Source organism: Drosophila erecta, unplaced genomic scaffold, assembly GCF_003286155.1.
Source record: "Drosophila erecta strain 14021-0224.00,06,07 unplaced genomic scaffold, DereRS2 tig00000000-arrow-pilon, whole genome shotgun sequence".
In the NCBI taxonomy this organism is placed as follows: Eukaryota; Metazoa; Arthropoda; class Insecta; order Diptera; family Drosophilidae; genus Drosophila; species Drosophila erecta.
Window position 1 is genome coordinate 15,249,006 of NW_020825194.1, and position 16,111 is coordinate 15,265,116.

General features: G+C 42.6%; 1 protein-coding gene across 1 annotated transcript in view; it reads right to left on the reverse strand.

The window, feature by feature from the left end:
* Positions 1–264: 264 nt before the first annotated feature.
* Positions 265–16,111, reverse strand: part of LOC6553685 (octopamine receptor beta-2R) — a 44,125-nt gene continuing 28,278 nt past the window's right edge. The window contains 6 exon segments of the mRNA XM_001980346.3: positions 265–1,381; positions 1,920–2,097; positions 2,621–2,979; positions 3,054–3,152; positions 5,566–5,664; positions 8,968–10,390. Coding sequence (XP_001980382.2) covers positions 784–1,381; positions 1,920–2,097; positions 2,621–2,979; positions 3,054–3,152; positions 5,566–5,664; positions 8,968–9,518 — 1,884 coding nt within the window. The 5' untranslated portion in view covers positions 9,519–10,390 and the 3' untranslated portion in view covers positions 265–783.

Consider the following 16,111-nt stretch of genomic DNA (forward strand, 5'->3'; position numbering starts at 1 on the left):
ATAACAATTGGGTTTTAGCTTTGCTTTAGCTTCCGTGACTTTTGTTGTGTCTCTATAAATTTCTCAATTTTCTCTGATTCTAATTGCGTTGGGGTGTGGTTGATTTTTCGCGCTGGGAAAATCTCCTCTTCATTGCAGGACGTCTCACGTAGTTGTCTATAATTTGCGGTCTCTTAATTGGCACAGTTTTAGTTTAAGTTTCAGTTTAATTTTAAGTTTTAGTTTTAGCTTTAGCTTTAGCTCTTCGTTTTTGCGAATCCCTATGTATACGCATAGCTCAGTGAGTTGCAGTGATTGCCATTTTAAATAATTTATTTGTGGTTATTTCTTTTCGTGAGCAAAATGCTTTACGGCTAACAGATTTTCGATTGGCGTACGTACATACATATACACATCCATATATAGAAATGAGTTTACAACCTGTGCTTAATTTAGTCGTACAAAAATACTCAGTATTTACAACAAGATACAAACGGCATGAAATCATAAATAAATAAGTTATCCTGTACAAAGTTCCGATCTGTGCCTCAAGGAACCCAAACAACTCGAATTCAGATTGAAAATGTTTGAAAAACGAAAACAAAAATGAAAAAAGAAAAAAAAGTAGTGACGGGGCAAATGAAATGGCACGCTTCACAGATTGATTAATGTCAACATTACGAGTAAATCAGCCGACGCATTTGCCGGCATATTAATTTTACAAATTAATGGAACAATTTAATTGCATTAAATGGATTCCACCCATCCGGCTGCCATCGATTGATTCGCATCCCCGAGCACCATTTACACATGACTCGAGGCCGTCGAGGCGGCAGCATTGTTGTTCTTGTTCCATTTGTTGATGTACTCCATGGGTATCTCAATCTGGATCTCCTGCACATCGTCGCCCGCCAAGCAATCGGCATTGGACTTGCCCTTGCCCTTGCCCGCATCCCTGGCCTCCTTCGGTTCCCTGTGATCCTTGGCGGCAGCTGCCAATTGTCCGCCCAGGCGGGATCCGCCCGCCGCCAGCCGCTGCTGCTGCTGGGCGATGGGGGTCAGCAGCGCCTCATCCCTGTATTATAAGTTGTCCACCATCTGCGACTGGCGGCGATGCGAGGGCGTCGTCGAGTTGAGGTAGCTCTCCGAGTAGACGCTCTTCGCCCGCTGGTCGTAGCGCAGGCTGGAGCGCCGGATGTCGATGTCCAGCGGCAGGTGGCGATCCTTCCACCAGTTGCAGAACAGACAGAGCAGCGTGTTGCGGAACGCCTCCCGGAAGTCCCGGTTGAAGTACGCGTAGATCAGCGGGTTGAGCGTCGAGTTGAAGTACCCGATCCAGAAGAGGATCGAAACTACTATGTCCGGCACTTGGCATACCTCGCAGGTCATGGAGAGTGTGTACCTGAAATAAAAACAAGACAATCATTAGCTTAAACCCATTAGCTTTAACTTAATCTACGTCTATTTAAACTGAATTCCAATTATATTTCCTCAGCAGAATATATGCTTTCTCCTTACATACGTTCTCCAATATATCGCAGTGAATGCTTAATGGGTTCTTTGATCTTTGATTTATAAGAACGAATATAACAGCTAAACCTCATTTTACTCAGCACCTAACGTTCTATATTTGATTATTTGGTGGGATCACCATTTAAAATCTCTCTGCATCACTTTTCGTCCGCGCACCACATAAAGATGAGATATATATACCCATAAATTCCAGATGCATGAGTGGGCCAGGGCTTTGCATAAATGAGATTATACTCTGGGTGGTGCGAAAAACAACAACAGCCGAAGCAATGGCGCACGGGCCGTATGAGTAATATTTAATTATGCATGCTTGACATTAGATAAATTATGCCTGGAATCCCATGTCAGCGGGATTGGCCTCCAGCACTCCAACACCCCAACAACGTTCAGCCTTCGACGGTACTCACCACAGGAAGAATGGCAGCCAGCAGAGGATGAAGGTGCCCATGATGATGCCCAGCGTGCGTGCGGCCTTGTGCTCCCGCTTCATTTTGATTAAGTGCTTGTCCTTAGTGGGTGTGTGCTCCTGCTCGACCTCGTGCAGCGTCAATGTTTTCGACGACCCGGATCCGCTCAGCGCCTCGCCTGCCGGAGGAGATGGGATGGAGATTTGATAAATGTCCTGCCGGGATATAGGCCACACAACTCAATGCACTCGCACTGCATCACTGTGCAGGATGCTTATGAAACAAACTAGTGATCAGGATCAAAATTGCTTGTTAGCTCTTCAGTAAATAATACCAGTCTTTGGCCTGTTAAATTTATATTTTTTGAGTATTGTTTCACAAATGTATTCTCCGATTTAACATGCACATTTAAAACCTGTTCTATATATCGCAATTACCATTTCCTTACAGGCAAGCCAGTACAATTCGATTTGTTCTTCCCTTACTAAAAGTCAATTCAGTGTGCTAAAATAACCCTATCAATTTTATATTTATATTTGTTTTCACTCTGATTAATTTAACTTTGAAAATAACTGTGTTTGCGCATGCTGTTTTACTTTCTATGGAATGGTTCGTGTGTTATTGTGACCAACTTGTACAGAGTGGTATTGGTGAATCAAGGTATATCAAGATATATATCCTATTTGGTAACCCCAACTCACCTGAGGGCTGCATGGAGGGTCGGTGCATCAGCATGGCGTTGCCGTGGCGCATCATCAGCTGCTTCTCCTGCCGATTGGCCTCCCGGAAGATGGCCAGGTAGGTGAATATCATGATGGTGCAGGGTATCCAGAACGATATGGAGCTCGAGATGACGGCGTAGTACTTGTTCACCACGAAGGAGCACTGCGTCGGATTCTGGATGACGAACTGCTGGTGTTGCGGCGTGGTGTACCAGCCGATGAAGATGGGCAAGAACGAGAGCAGTGCCGGCGATATCCAGGTGTTTAGCAGCATAATGCCGACCACGCGTTTCGTCATGCTAATCGGATACTTGAGGGGCTTAACAATCGCATAGTATCTGTGAAGTAGGCAAAACGCCGGGTTATTGCGCACTCCATATGGCTGTAGTTGTGGCTGTGCCACGCAGCTTACCTATCCACAGATATGCAGCATAAATGCAAAATACTCGCTGTTGAGAAGTAGACATCGAGGCTGTTCCACAAATCGCACAGGAAGGGGCTGAAGTTCCACCTGAAATGGTCCAATGAATGGAGGCATCAGTATCGCGATGATTGCCCAATAACGAGGCAATAAACTTTTGGCTGTAACATCTGAAGTCATTGTATCTGATTATCGAATGCATGAATTCACAGTATATATTTTTGTTGACTCATTTCTGGTTTTTTGCTTCACTTGAATTGCTACGCGAAATGCTTTCATGAAGTCATCGCTTTAAACTGATTTCCTGGTTTTTATCGAAAAAAATTAAGTTTTTCACTATTAATTCCCTTTGTGAAAGCACTGTTATTTAAAAACTCCGATAAAAATTGCAACACAAATTAGATAGCAAAACCTCAATTTAAAAATAGTTCGAAATAAACTTATTTTAGATGGGTTGAAAAATAAAAACGTTAAAAGGCAATTGCAGATAAAAATTGTAGTCCCTAGGTTTAAGTTGAGCTACTTCTAATGTTTATTACCATTTAAAACCAAAAATACAGACTGCAAAAGACTCAAAACATAAATGCTATAAAGTTTACTGCCCATTCCTGAATGTAGGCCTATAAAAAACTCAAGCTGACTAGACACACTCTCTCTTTGGCCTATTTTCGTTATCAGGCCGCCTGATTTATGTGTTTATCGATTTCATCTTAGTTTCGGTTGCCAGGTGACATTGCCCCTGAACTGCCATTCTGGAGGGCCAAATTAAATGCTTAGATGCAGCGTGAGACCAGCAAATAGGCCATAAGACCCGAGGCATAGCGTGTGGCGAGGGGCGAGGGGCAAGGAACGCGGAGGCGACTCTGTGGGCTGCATGAAAAACTCATTAAAACTTGCGTCCTGGCTGTTCGCCTGTCGGTTTTGCCGTCGCCCTTGGTTGCCACTCCGCTTTTTGGCCATTTCGGCGGAGGCGGCGGCGGAGGCGATGCCCATCCTTTTTGGGCCAGGAGCCAGTGGAATTTATTATCGGGCGCCCCGTTTGGCATCAGTTTCAAAAACTTTTCGACTATCCAACGAGGCGGTTTTTGCGCGCGCCGTTTTTGGTGCCTTGCACTACATTTTCATTTGGGCGGGTGTGCCATCGGCTTTGACACTTAAGCCCTGAAATGGCAGCTCCTCCTGCTGCAATTATGCAACTAGCAACTGTGAAGGTAAACTGGCTGAAATGAATGCCAAGTGGCGGCGACTTGACTTTTGCCACCAAATGCCGATGCCAATTTATATGCAACTCGCGCTGGGCTAAAGTTTTTCGGCTTGCCAGCAAGTGCCACATAATGTGCCCACTTCATCGTCACCATTAGCAGCCCCATCATCGGCACCATGATCAGCACCACGTCATCTGGGAACTGGCAGTGACATTGTAAACATTTGCATTGCTCCCACGGCGGTGAAGTCGAGCTTAAGGCGCGCCCTCTAAGCCAGCCTCCATGCATAATTAACCAAGCTCAGTGGGTTGCATTTGGCATGGCCATATATGCACACATATCCACATCTATCCGTATGTATCCACATATAGCCGCATATATCCACGTTCGCACATATCGCATTACCCACATGGAACACATAGAAGGAGTCGGTCCGTCGGACGGTCGGCGTGAAGGATGTGACCATGTCACACTCTGACGGTTTTTGTCCTTTGGAATAGCTTTTCAAAGTTGTCGTTTCCCTCTCAGTGGGTACTTTTCACTTGGTTGCTTTACTTGGGGGTATTTTGGGCTATTCTGATCTTGAAATTTATTATTACTAAGTGAAATTGGCGAATGTGTCTTGAGCTGTGTTTTCCCCCTCTACATCTTTTTTAAAAAGCCCAATTGACTTTTAATCAATAGAAAATACTTACTTCTTAGTACTTAGCTTTAATTTTTGACCGCCTATCAGTTTGATATTAAAAGTTCTGGTATGAAAGTTACTTTCAAAGAAGGCACATACAAGTTTTATAGCTCCAAGTAAAACTATTAAGGCTAATTCCAGCATAAAAATGGGTATTCTGAAATCGCATTTTTAAATGAATGCCCCCACGTTTGTTCTATTTTTCACATTTTAGTTCTTGAACACAAATGCACATGGGCACAGAAGGATGACTTTCTGCATTTGCATTTCAGTCGCACAGCATTCACCCAAAAGTGGGTGGTGCACTCATACATCCGTACGAGCGCACACAGACAGGGACATTCACAGGAGCATAAATAAACGTTGCTTTCATTTTTCAGGGATTTTTGTTTTTGGCTGTTTGTTCTGCCACTGCTACTGCCACGCCCACAACCGACCACCCGCCCACCTTGAATGGGGCTCCTGCTTTGGTTGCAGCTGTAATTTTTGCAACAGTTTTGCTCGCTTTTGTTGTTCTGCTTAGGCCTTGTGTGTGTGCGTGTGTGTGTGTGTGTGTGGAGGGAGGGGGGGATTCATTTTGTTGTTTTTTTCTACTGTTTGTTGTTGTACTTACCGCCCGGTTACTTGCACACTAAAGTTAAATGTCATGGCCATAATAGCGACCATTATATCAGCCATGGCTAAGGAAACTACAAAGTAATTCGTTATAACTCTGCAAAGAGAAGAAGAGAGGGGTTGGAGAACGAGATGTTAGCAATCACAGGACAATATCCAACAATACATATAACACATGAAGCGGGAGGAGTCCTTCGTGCACCCCGTGGGGGCTAATCAGGATATATTATATGAGTGAATGCGTGATGGGGATGGTGAGTGCTGAATGGAGGATGTTGGATGCTGGATGTTGCATGGTGGGGGACCACTCTTTTGTATGAGTTGACAGTTTGGACCCCAATGCTACCCAATTCTGCTGCTACCCAGCGGGGGGTATAATTGAAAAGCCAGTCAAGAATCGAGAACGATGTCGAACGATTTTGAGCCCAAGGGGTCTAAGCCGATACCCCAACAAACATCTGATATATACGGGAAAAAGTGGGTGGGGCCGAAAGCCGAGGTCAACCGCACTCCTATGGGCAACCCAATACCACTTCATAGGTATTTTGTTATTTAAATTGAATTCCAAGCCGAGTGCCAATTAGAATTTTGCACCAGTTGCTGGCCAAGGACTTTCTAATCGGATGAATGCAGTTGCCTCATTGAGCTCCAGGTGGCCGCCTTTCATTCACCATTTTCACTAAGCCAAATGGGAAAAGTTTTGAATCAAAATTGAGCATTTACTGCACCCGAGAACTTTTGCTCGCTTATGGTAATATGTTGGCCGAATAATTCCATTCAAGTTAAATACTGTATACAAAATAAATGTGTGGTTATACATACGAGTATATGGGCAATGTTTATAAGAAACATATGAAAATATATTATTACATACTCATTAATCAAATGAGAAATGTCAACCTATTACCCTACCCACTAAACTGATTGTTGCTTTTAAGTTGCATTAATCTCATTTTCTGGGGCTATTGTACTTAGTTTCAAGTTGGCAGTAGTAATCTGTTTTGCTGCCGGCTACTACTTAAATAACTTTCAACGTCTTAGACGTTAATTGCAACAAATCGACGCCATTCCGAGAATGTTACGCCATTACTCAGTGGCTCCTTCCACTCCACCCGCCGTTGTGAAGTGCAGATAATTTGCCTGCCATTTAAATTTAAGAAAAATAGCAAAGCGAAAAGTTGCCGAGCATCCTTCTGCAGAAAGGAGCTGTGTTAATGAGCCTCGGTTTGCCCCCCTATTTTCCACCACCCCGCGCTGTAATGGCAAATTAAAGCACACATATACTCGTATACCCGTACTTTCCAGATATATATCTGCTTATACACTCGGCATTAGAGCACTTTTCGTTGCGGCTCATCGCCGCCCAAAATAACTTGGGCGGAGGGAGGTGGGTGGGGGTGAGCGCAATTTTATTATTTGGCATAGAACATTTTAAATTTATGCTGTCATAAAAACCATAAGCTTCCTTAATTGCCAAAGTTGTAGCCGCGCTCGCTGTGTGTTGTTTTTGTACTTGTACTTGTACTCTGCCCCCACCCGCCGTCCCACTTTTCCAGATTTTCCAGCGTTTCCCACACTCCATGCCACACCCACCCATCCACCCACCGCCCACCGCCCACAGCCCACTTTCGTGCTGAGCATGCATTTGTTTTTGTTCCATTTCTCTTTGAGCTACAAGCTGGCAGTGTTTAATTGTCATTTCTTTTCTATCTGGGTGTGTGTGTCCCTTTTTTGTGCTTGCAAACTTTTCCACATTTTTATTTCCCTGTTTCACGCTACGTATGCGTAATATTCGCCGCTCAGAACAATGGAATCTTGCTGCGAGCTGACCACGCTGCAAATGTTTTCGCATTTCGGTTCTGTGTGCATTAATTACCACGAGATGGCCACTTTTTACCAACCAATTTATTTGAGCATCTTTAAAGTGCTTCATTTAATAAAAATGCAACTATGTATTTTTAGAAGCTCCCACAGAAAGGTTCTTAAAAAACAAGTTAATCCTTTGACCGGAGGGCCTCAAAAGTTTCTTTTTTCCTAAGTTTATTATCTTGATGATCATCCATCGGCATCATCATTGGATGAACCTGGCTTTGGAGCCCTAAAATCCAGCAACACGCAAGTCACTTAAAAAATAAAACGCTTCTCATTAGCAGCAAGGGCACAAAAAAAAAGAGGAATTAAGCGGGGTTCAACCTTAATTATGCCTCGTGCCACTCCCCTTCTTTCATTATAATTTTTTGCTGCCTCGTTTTTCTGTGCCGCCTAGCAAAGTTTGTTTGTTTCGCCTTTTGGCTTCATTGCCCTTCGCCAACTTGGGCTAAGAGCATTTAAAGTTTTTCCGCTGGTGGGTGGAAAAATTCAGCGTCTAAAACTGAGCAGCGAAAAAATCGTGGAAAAATAACCGGGCGTTTTTCAGGCAGAAAACAACTTTTGATTCCGTCGGCCTTATGAAGCGCTAAATTGATTTGCCCGCCAGTTATTAAGGAATAACTAAGAATATTAACGAACCACAGCCAGCTGATGTCCCATCATTTATCACTAAAAAAGTTTTCGAATAATGTCATTTTCGTCGAAGGATACCAACCCAAAAACTCCGCCCATCATTAGCAAATCGAGGCCACACCGAGAAATGGCCAAGTTGTGGATAGAAACGGATATGAAATTTCGGTTGAGAAAATAGCTTGGATTCTTGGACAATAAACCTAGATATTGGTCAACCTAAATAGAGTAATTAATACCAAAACTAAAGCCAAATATTTGGATTGAATGTACAAGTACTTACGGCCTGTTAGGTTTTCATTTAAATTTTGCATTTAAAGACGACCTTAAGGAATTTCGTCAAATTAAATCATTACCCACCCAGGCGTCCAATTAAGAATCTCTTAATATGCAAATTGGATTCATGAATAAAGTCATGAAAGTTAATTTGTCATTAAAATAATGCATCTCTCTGTTCTTTTGTTGTGTCCGCCTCCTTTCGCTAAATGCTGGGAGTAAATACTGCAGTCTCATGCCGAAACGAAACGAAACGAAACGACAGGATAGGACAAAGCTGAGATGCTCAATTATGAGGCGAGTAAATAAAGGACAAGGAGTCTGCATGGAAACCCAACCCGAAGGACGAGCAGTGCCAGGACGCGGCGAGCGCGAAGAGAGCACGTTTCGGGGGGCAAAATGGAAGGGATACAGATGGACGTGCATGAATTTTATGCAAAGTTGACGAAAATCGCGCATAGAAAGCCAAGCGCTTTGTAATTTTTGTTCGCTCTCGTAACTTGCGCCAAATTGGCAATCAAGTTTTATGCAAATTACGAAAGAATTACACGGAGTGCGCGTACTTCTAATTGCTTTTTCACAGCTAATTAGCGAGAGGAGCAGCTGAAATATCACGTATACGCACCTTAATTTTCTAACACGCATCACAGAAATAATAACAAGCAGATTGCCGCAGATGGCCGCAATGATGATGAGCAGCATGACAAAGGCCTTGAACACCCAAAAGATGTTGTCCAGCCAATCCTCGTCGGGATTGTGTTGCTGATGATGATGGTCACTTAATCCTGCGCCGCTTTCGTTGAAGCTCAGACCCGTGCCGCCAAACGGCTGTGTGGCATTTAGTTCGTGTGTGGCAGGTGTGGCAGTGCCCAGCGGCAGTGCTATTCCGGCGGTGGAAGAATTGGATGAGCTGGATGAGCCGGTGGCAGCCAGGGCATTCGTTGTGTGCAGCATGGCCGCCGTGGTCAGTGCGGCAGCCGTGACCCTCGCCAATGTTGTCAGACTTTGGCCATAACCAATTGGGTGGCTAACTACGCCGCCGGCCTGGTCCGCCGGATGGCTGCTACCGCCATTGCTGCAGCTGCATTTGCGTCTTTTTCTTATCCTGGCGGCACTGGTTCGATTTCGATGCCTTTGCCGCGGTGGCTCCGGGCCAAGTCCGTCGCACAACAACATGAGTCTCGTTGTCTGGTTGTAATTTTACTATTATTTATAACTTATCTTTGGCTTGTAGCTCTCTCTCTCTCTCTCTCTCTCTCTCTATTTCTATCTTTTTCGTAACACTGTGTGTGGTAGATCCGTATATTATTAGCGCACTTTTAGGTTGAAACGCCCACTGGAGCAAATTCACGCCATTGGAAATTCACGACACGCGTGGCGCCGGCGACGTTGAAACCAAAACTGAAACGGCCACCGCAACGGAAATTGATTCGCGAAAGTGGCCCGTGGACCGTGGAGCATAAACCGTGTGGCCACGACAACGTCGCCGCTCCTCCGCTTCAGAATCCGTCTCAGTTTTTAGCCGCTGCCGCTGCTGCTGCCAACGTCAACGACCAACCGCTTGTCCTTGCCAGCCAACGCCGCCCACGCGAGCTCTTGATGGCCTCGCTTTTCCGTTGATTTTCCGTAGCTTTTCCGCCTGCTCCGCCGCTGATGGAGAGGCTGCCTCGGCTGGACGACACTTTTTTCGGCTATTTACTGTGTGCGGCTTCTATTTTCTATTTTACTTTTTGATATATTTTTTTTTTTGGAAATTCGTTTTTGCTGCTTCTGCTTGCTGATTGCGTTTTTTATATATTTATTTTTTTTGGTAGTCTAGCCTCCAAGCGGCTGCCTCTTAATTCTGTTCATATTCTTTGCCACCGCGGCTGCTGCGATTGCCGCCGCCTTGTTTTGCCGCCGAAAAATATTCGTTGATTTCTTTTGGATTTATTTTTAACATTTCTCGGGCTTCGAATTATATTTAGTTTGTTTCGGCCAAGTGGTCGGTTTTTAGTTCTGCTGCCGTTAATTCAGATATTGTTATTCGATGTTATGGCCTCCTGGAACTGTGCCACAAATGTTCGATCGAAAAGTGAAAGAAAAAAACGAGGAAAAGAACACATTATTAAAAGCTTGGAAAAACATGAGCTCGCTATTCTTTTTGTTGCCCCGATTATAATCACTTTTGTGCATTATCTAGTTGTTGCCGCTGGCATTTGTATCGATTTGAGTCAATATTTGTTTATTTACTGACGCAGAAGTTGAGTTGTTGATGTTGTGCGTGTTTTGCCCACATTTATGCGAATGGTACAGGGTGTGTCTTTTTATCGGATTATAAATCTCTGTTTATGTTTAAACAGACTGGGCTATGATGTAATTAGCATGATGCAAAGTTAGCATTCTTTTATTAGAACATTTTTTATAAACTTCAAAATATAATATCATTCAAAGTTGAAGCAATTTTATGAGTGTTGCTAGTAGCAATTAAAGTTATCGTCTTGTAATTGAAACATGTTTTAAAAACGATACCAATTTAAATACCCATATGATCGAATTGCAATCAAAGGCGAAATTTTAAAGTTAATTTTCAGTGCATTTTTACTATTTAAATTAAATAAGAAACTTTTGAATTTAAACATCAGCATTTATCGATTTCTTTTCTATGAAACCTTATAGTCCTAAACTTGAATATGAACCAATAGAAGACTAAAGCCACACCCTGTATAAAAGCTATGATTTATATGACAACAGCTGGGCGAAAGAATGTCATTCGCTTCAAATGCCTTTTAGCATACAGCCGCCATATCCGAATCTATATCTCGATGTGTATATTCCGCACTGGTCGACATCTTCGGCCCAATGCCCGCCAATACAAAGTGGTGGGAATATGGGAAAATGGTAATATGTCCTATGCCATTTTTTGGCCCCTAGCACTCATTTAGAATATGGCTATGTGGCTATGTGCTAGTCTATGTATTTATTCATATCATTTTATATTTATATTTTTATTCATTTTTCCCGAATTTATTTCCTGATGATGATGTTTTATTTTCATGTTCGCACACGCTTTCAACGCTCGCATCTTGGCCGACTGTTTGATGTTAAGGCTCGCAGCTGTGGTTGTTGCCAAAATGGTACGTACAACAAATTGGCCACTCGCATTTGGTGTTGGCCACGAGCTTTAAATTATACGTTGGTCACTCGCGTAGGGGTTTTTATTTTTCGTATTATTTATTGCACATTTCCTACGCGTTGAATTTTTGCGTTTTGGTTTTTGGATTTTCGGTTTCGGTTTTTGGCTTTGAATTTCCCATTTAGACCGTTAATTAGGCAAATGAAAGTGTCCACACGCGCTGAAGTTGCCGCAGTGAGTCAAGCCATATGGCGCGAAGGGTTGTTGATTTTCCTGCCACGCCCTGGCGCTTTTCCAAGTTGAGCCAACTGCAAAGGAAGAGATGGAAAATGTGAGTGAAATGTGATTGCTTTGTACGTAAAATGTTATTCAAGCATACATAAATATTGGCGAAGAGCAAAATCAAACATTTGAAAACATTTCGCTTGCCGTGCACATACATACATATTTATTTTATAAATAAAATACAACAATTTATTTTTATGAATGCCCAGCTCATCAAAGGCGTGGCTTCTTGTTGTTGCTATTTAGATTTGTTCTCTCTCTGTTTTTTTTAATAATATTTTATATATTTTGCACTAGGCGGCAGCAATCTGGCTTAAAGACGCGTGGGCGTATAATTAATTTTGTGGCAAAACGAATTTCCTTCAGTTTTATGTATAAATAGATTAAAAGTTGATTTAATTAATGGGTTCTCCAAGTACCGAGAGGGGACAGTAGAGCAAAGGGTTGGGACTCGAAAATCAGACATACAAGTAGATATCGAGGGACATAGATATACCCTATACCATATATATTCCCCCAGCGAATGTGTCAGCAAACACGGAATCGCTGGGAAGGTTAACGGATGAGTGACAACCGATGACAGTGTCCCGGCAACGGAAGCACGAGCTATGGAGCTCCCAAATGCGCCGGACGCAGCTGTATCTGTATCTGTATCTGTAGTTGTATATGTATCTCAATCTGTATCTGATTCTATGTATCTGCATCTGTGGCACATCTTTGTGAGCTTTCCATCGTGCAGTTAACGACTGAAACATCGGCAGGAACATTAGCGGCAGCCAAATGCCAATGTTAATGTCATGAAAATCATTTTTTAAATTTAATTTGAAAATCTTGCGTACGTACTCTTCAAGTGTATACATTCTAGATATTCAACATATATAATGGCGACTATTCTAGACGACGCTGTTCTTGCTCTTGGCATTGCACGGCCTCGAATGTTTTAGTTTCTGGGTTGTGTAAAACAAATTGTTGCCAAATTTCGTGGCAAATAGAGTATGCAAGTTTTGGTGCAAGTAGGGGAAATGTCAATATAATCAGTACTAGTAGATCTCAACCCACAATATTCCAACCTGAGCCCAGCTAATTAAGCTTAACTCACTTTGCAGCCAATCGTGCTGCCCCACATGTGGAAAATAAAGTTTCGCGCATGCTCTATCTTGTTTAAAGTTTTAATTAATTAACTTGCATTTATTTTTATTTAATAAACAAAACTTTTCGCTTTTACTTACACGCACCCACGAAATTTCTCCGTTTTACTCTTGCCGAGTGCGTCGCCTTTTATTTGCTCTTGGCAATTCGCCACTCGCCCACATTTGCACCTGCCCCATCTGCCCCACCTGCCCCACCTGCCCCACCTGCCCCACCTGCCCCACCTGTCCCACCTTCAACTCACAAGTACACCTGTGCTGCACAGAACGTCTTTCGCGTTCTGTTTTGAAGCAAAGTGAAGACTCCACATTTCCAACTGCCATAGAAATTCAAAAAGACGAATTTAATTTGCTTAACTTTAATTAGAGTCGCCATCAGATTGGCTGTTTCGAAATGCAAAGAATTTGAGACTTGCCAATTATGAAAATATTTCCATAAGATACAATTTGACAGATTCTCCCCACATAATCGAATACAAATATTTTAATTAAATAAAGGTCAAGTAAATTTAACATTACTTTCCTTATTTGTTTTTGTTTAATCAACATTTCTCTATGATGAATTGGTTGATTATTTGGTTTTTCAAAAACACCAGACACTTTGAATACATAATTGAGTGAATGTTATGTTATTTAGCCACAATACATTTACTCAGTTAATTAGTTAAATAGATATGCCAAACATAAGTACAATAATTACCATATACAAACAAATAATGCATATGATATGCAATAGAATGAAATGGCCGCTACGTATGAATATTTAGTCACTTTAGTGCTTTTTAACTTTTTTAATTTTTCTCAATTAAATAAAAATTTTAGGAATGCCGGCACTCGACCATCAAAACTTTTTGACTTAAACACAAAAATCGGTTTACAATATGGCTCGAAAATGCTTTAATTAATTCCGCGCAATTCTAAAGCATTTAAGTTCATTGAAAGCGATGGGGGAATTGATATTTGAAAATAAAATCCATTTTATTTAATTGCCTGCGTCACTTGACTAGACTTACATACGTACATATATATGTACATAGAAAAAAGGGAGCAAAGTTGATGTTTGTGCTTTTGCATTGGCACAGCGAAAACAATATTAATTTCATTAAAAGTTTTTTATATGGCATCCGGGGTTTGCCCCTTTTATGGTAATTTTTGTTTGGCAAATTCATTTGTGTTGACAAGTTGCTTGACTGACAAAATAGACCATCAAATGTCGCAGTAGAAAAACAACAGAAAGCCAAGGAAAATCAACATTGAAGTGGATTGTCCGCAGTCACATTTAATGCAAATAAATCGTGCGCCGATTAAAGGCGATTTTCGTGATGGATTCATCATAATGAACATTATAATCAGCGCAACAGCATCATCATTCCATCGATACAGTGACACTCCTGATCTGTTAATGGAATCTCGTCCAATTTTCTCACGAAGCCTGCAAATAAATCACATGAATAAAGCCCCAAGTCACCCGGCTTGCAAGGTGCCATTTCATATTGTATGCACTGGCAATACTTTTGCATATTTAATTTTCGCTTTCTTTGCTGCAAATCTGCCACACAGACGACACACTCACGCACACACACACACAGTGGAGAGGGGCGGAAAAACGCTTTTCAATTTCCAGCTCCATAGATAAATATGCCAGGCTGCCAACTGTAAGCGATTTAGAATGTAGGGGACCGAACGCCCAAGGCGTTGCGATTTTATTGGCCCTAAAGAAGGGAGCCATGAAATAGAAGTAGTCCAGATCTGGGGCTCTTTGGGCCCAAAGCGGTAAGCGAAACACGAGCGGCCATTTAAAAGCCATTGTAGCTACATCCACAAAGTCCACACAATGAAAAACGAAACTTGGCTAAATAGACGGCAAAAAATGCGCGCCGATTGATGCCTCATTGTGGTGGCGCCTTCAATGGGGAGAATGGAGATGGCCATGTGGACTGGGGGTCCTGGGCGAATCTGAAGGATAAGCCACACAAAACAAATGTCAAAGTCAACACCCAAACCAAAGCAAACACAAATAGAATCCCTTCTACTTCTGTGCCCATCCTGCTCCCAATTTTCCCCCTCGCACACACTTACGCTGCAGCTTCGATACAATATACCCATGAAGAATGGGGAAAAGGGGGAAAAACTGGGGGCGGTGGTGCGTGGGGATACAGAGATCGATTGCCTAGATATTTCACGACCAGGCCACTTCAACTCTAACGTGCTCCATGCTGCCAGCACGTGGGAAAATGGAAAAGTGCTCACACAAAAGGAAACAATTGGTGGCAGCATAATTGTAAAGTACTTTCCAATTTTGGGAAGAATTGTTTATAGAGCCTTTAAGACGAGCATAGAAGAGAAAAATTAGTATTTGGTTATTTGAATTTCATATCAATGATGTGCGAATGTTTTTGAAATTCCGACAAGTATTTAAAAGTAATTATAAATTAACAAATATATCAAAATGATTTTTGTACAATAATATTAAAATGAAATGAATAAGGTTAAGAAATGCAACTTTTTTCGTCGTGTACAATCCAGAAGACTCGTCCTCCACTTTCCCAACTCGCTTTTATTGTCTCTAGAGATTATGGCGTTGAACGTCGAGTGGCGCAGCGATTAATGAAAATTGCTTAATAAGCATTATTGTCTTACTGGCATTAAATTGTTTAGCGAAACATTCGAGGGGAAGTGTAAGGACAACAATGTCGCATTGTTCGCCGAAGAATCGCCCGTCATTTTGGCCCTCAAACGCAACATTGCTAATTGATTGGAGCAGAGAAACAGAGTATCAGTTGGAGTTGGGAGGCGTCACATCTTGTCCCTCCAATCGGATTCCCATCCTGCTGCCAGGATCTTGACAAAGCGGAGAGAAGGACCCACTCAGCCTGCAGGAAGGAGTGCTGCCTGCCCCACTTCCGTTTCCGTTTGTCATTTCCAGCTTGCGCTGCCTCTGACAGCAAACTGTCAGAAGTTCTGCGAGCGTTGCGCTGATTGACGAACCCACGGAAGGACTCTATTGCCACCCCAATCGGGCGACCTCCCACATTCCCGGGTCCTTCAAGGATGACGTCTCAATGTGTCCGACTCCTTATCATTTCAGTGCCAGAGGTCAGGGCTTAATGAGCGCTTGTCTAGCATTGACAGTCCACCTAAGTGGCTTTGAGTCCTCGACTTATCCTTGGTCCTTGGCCCGCTCACTCGATTCGATTCGCGTTGCTTTTTCTCCACGGATC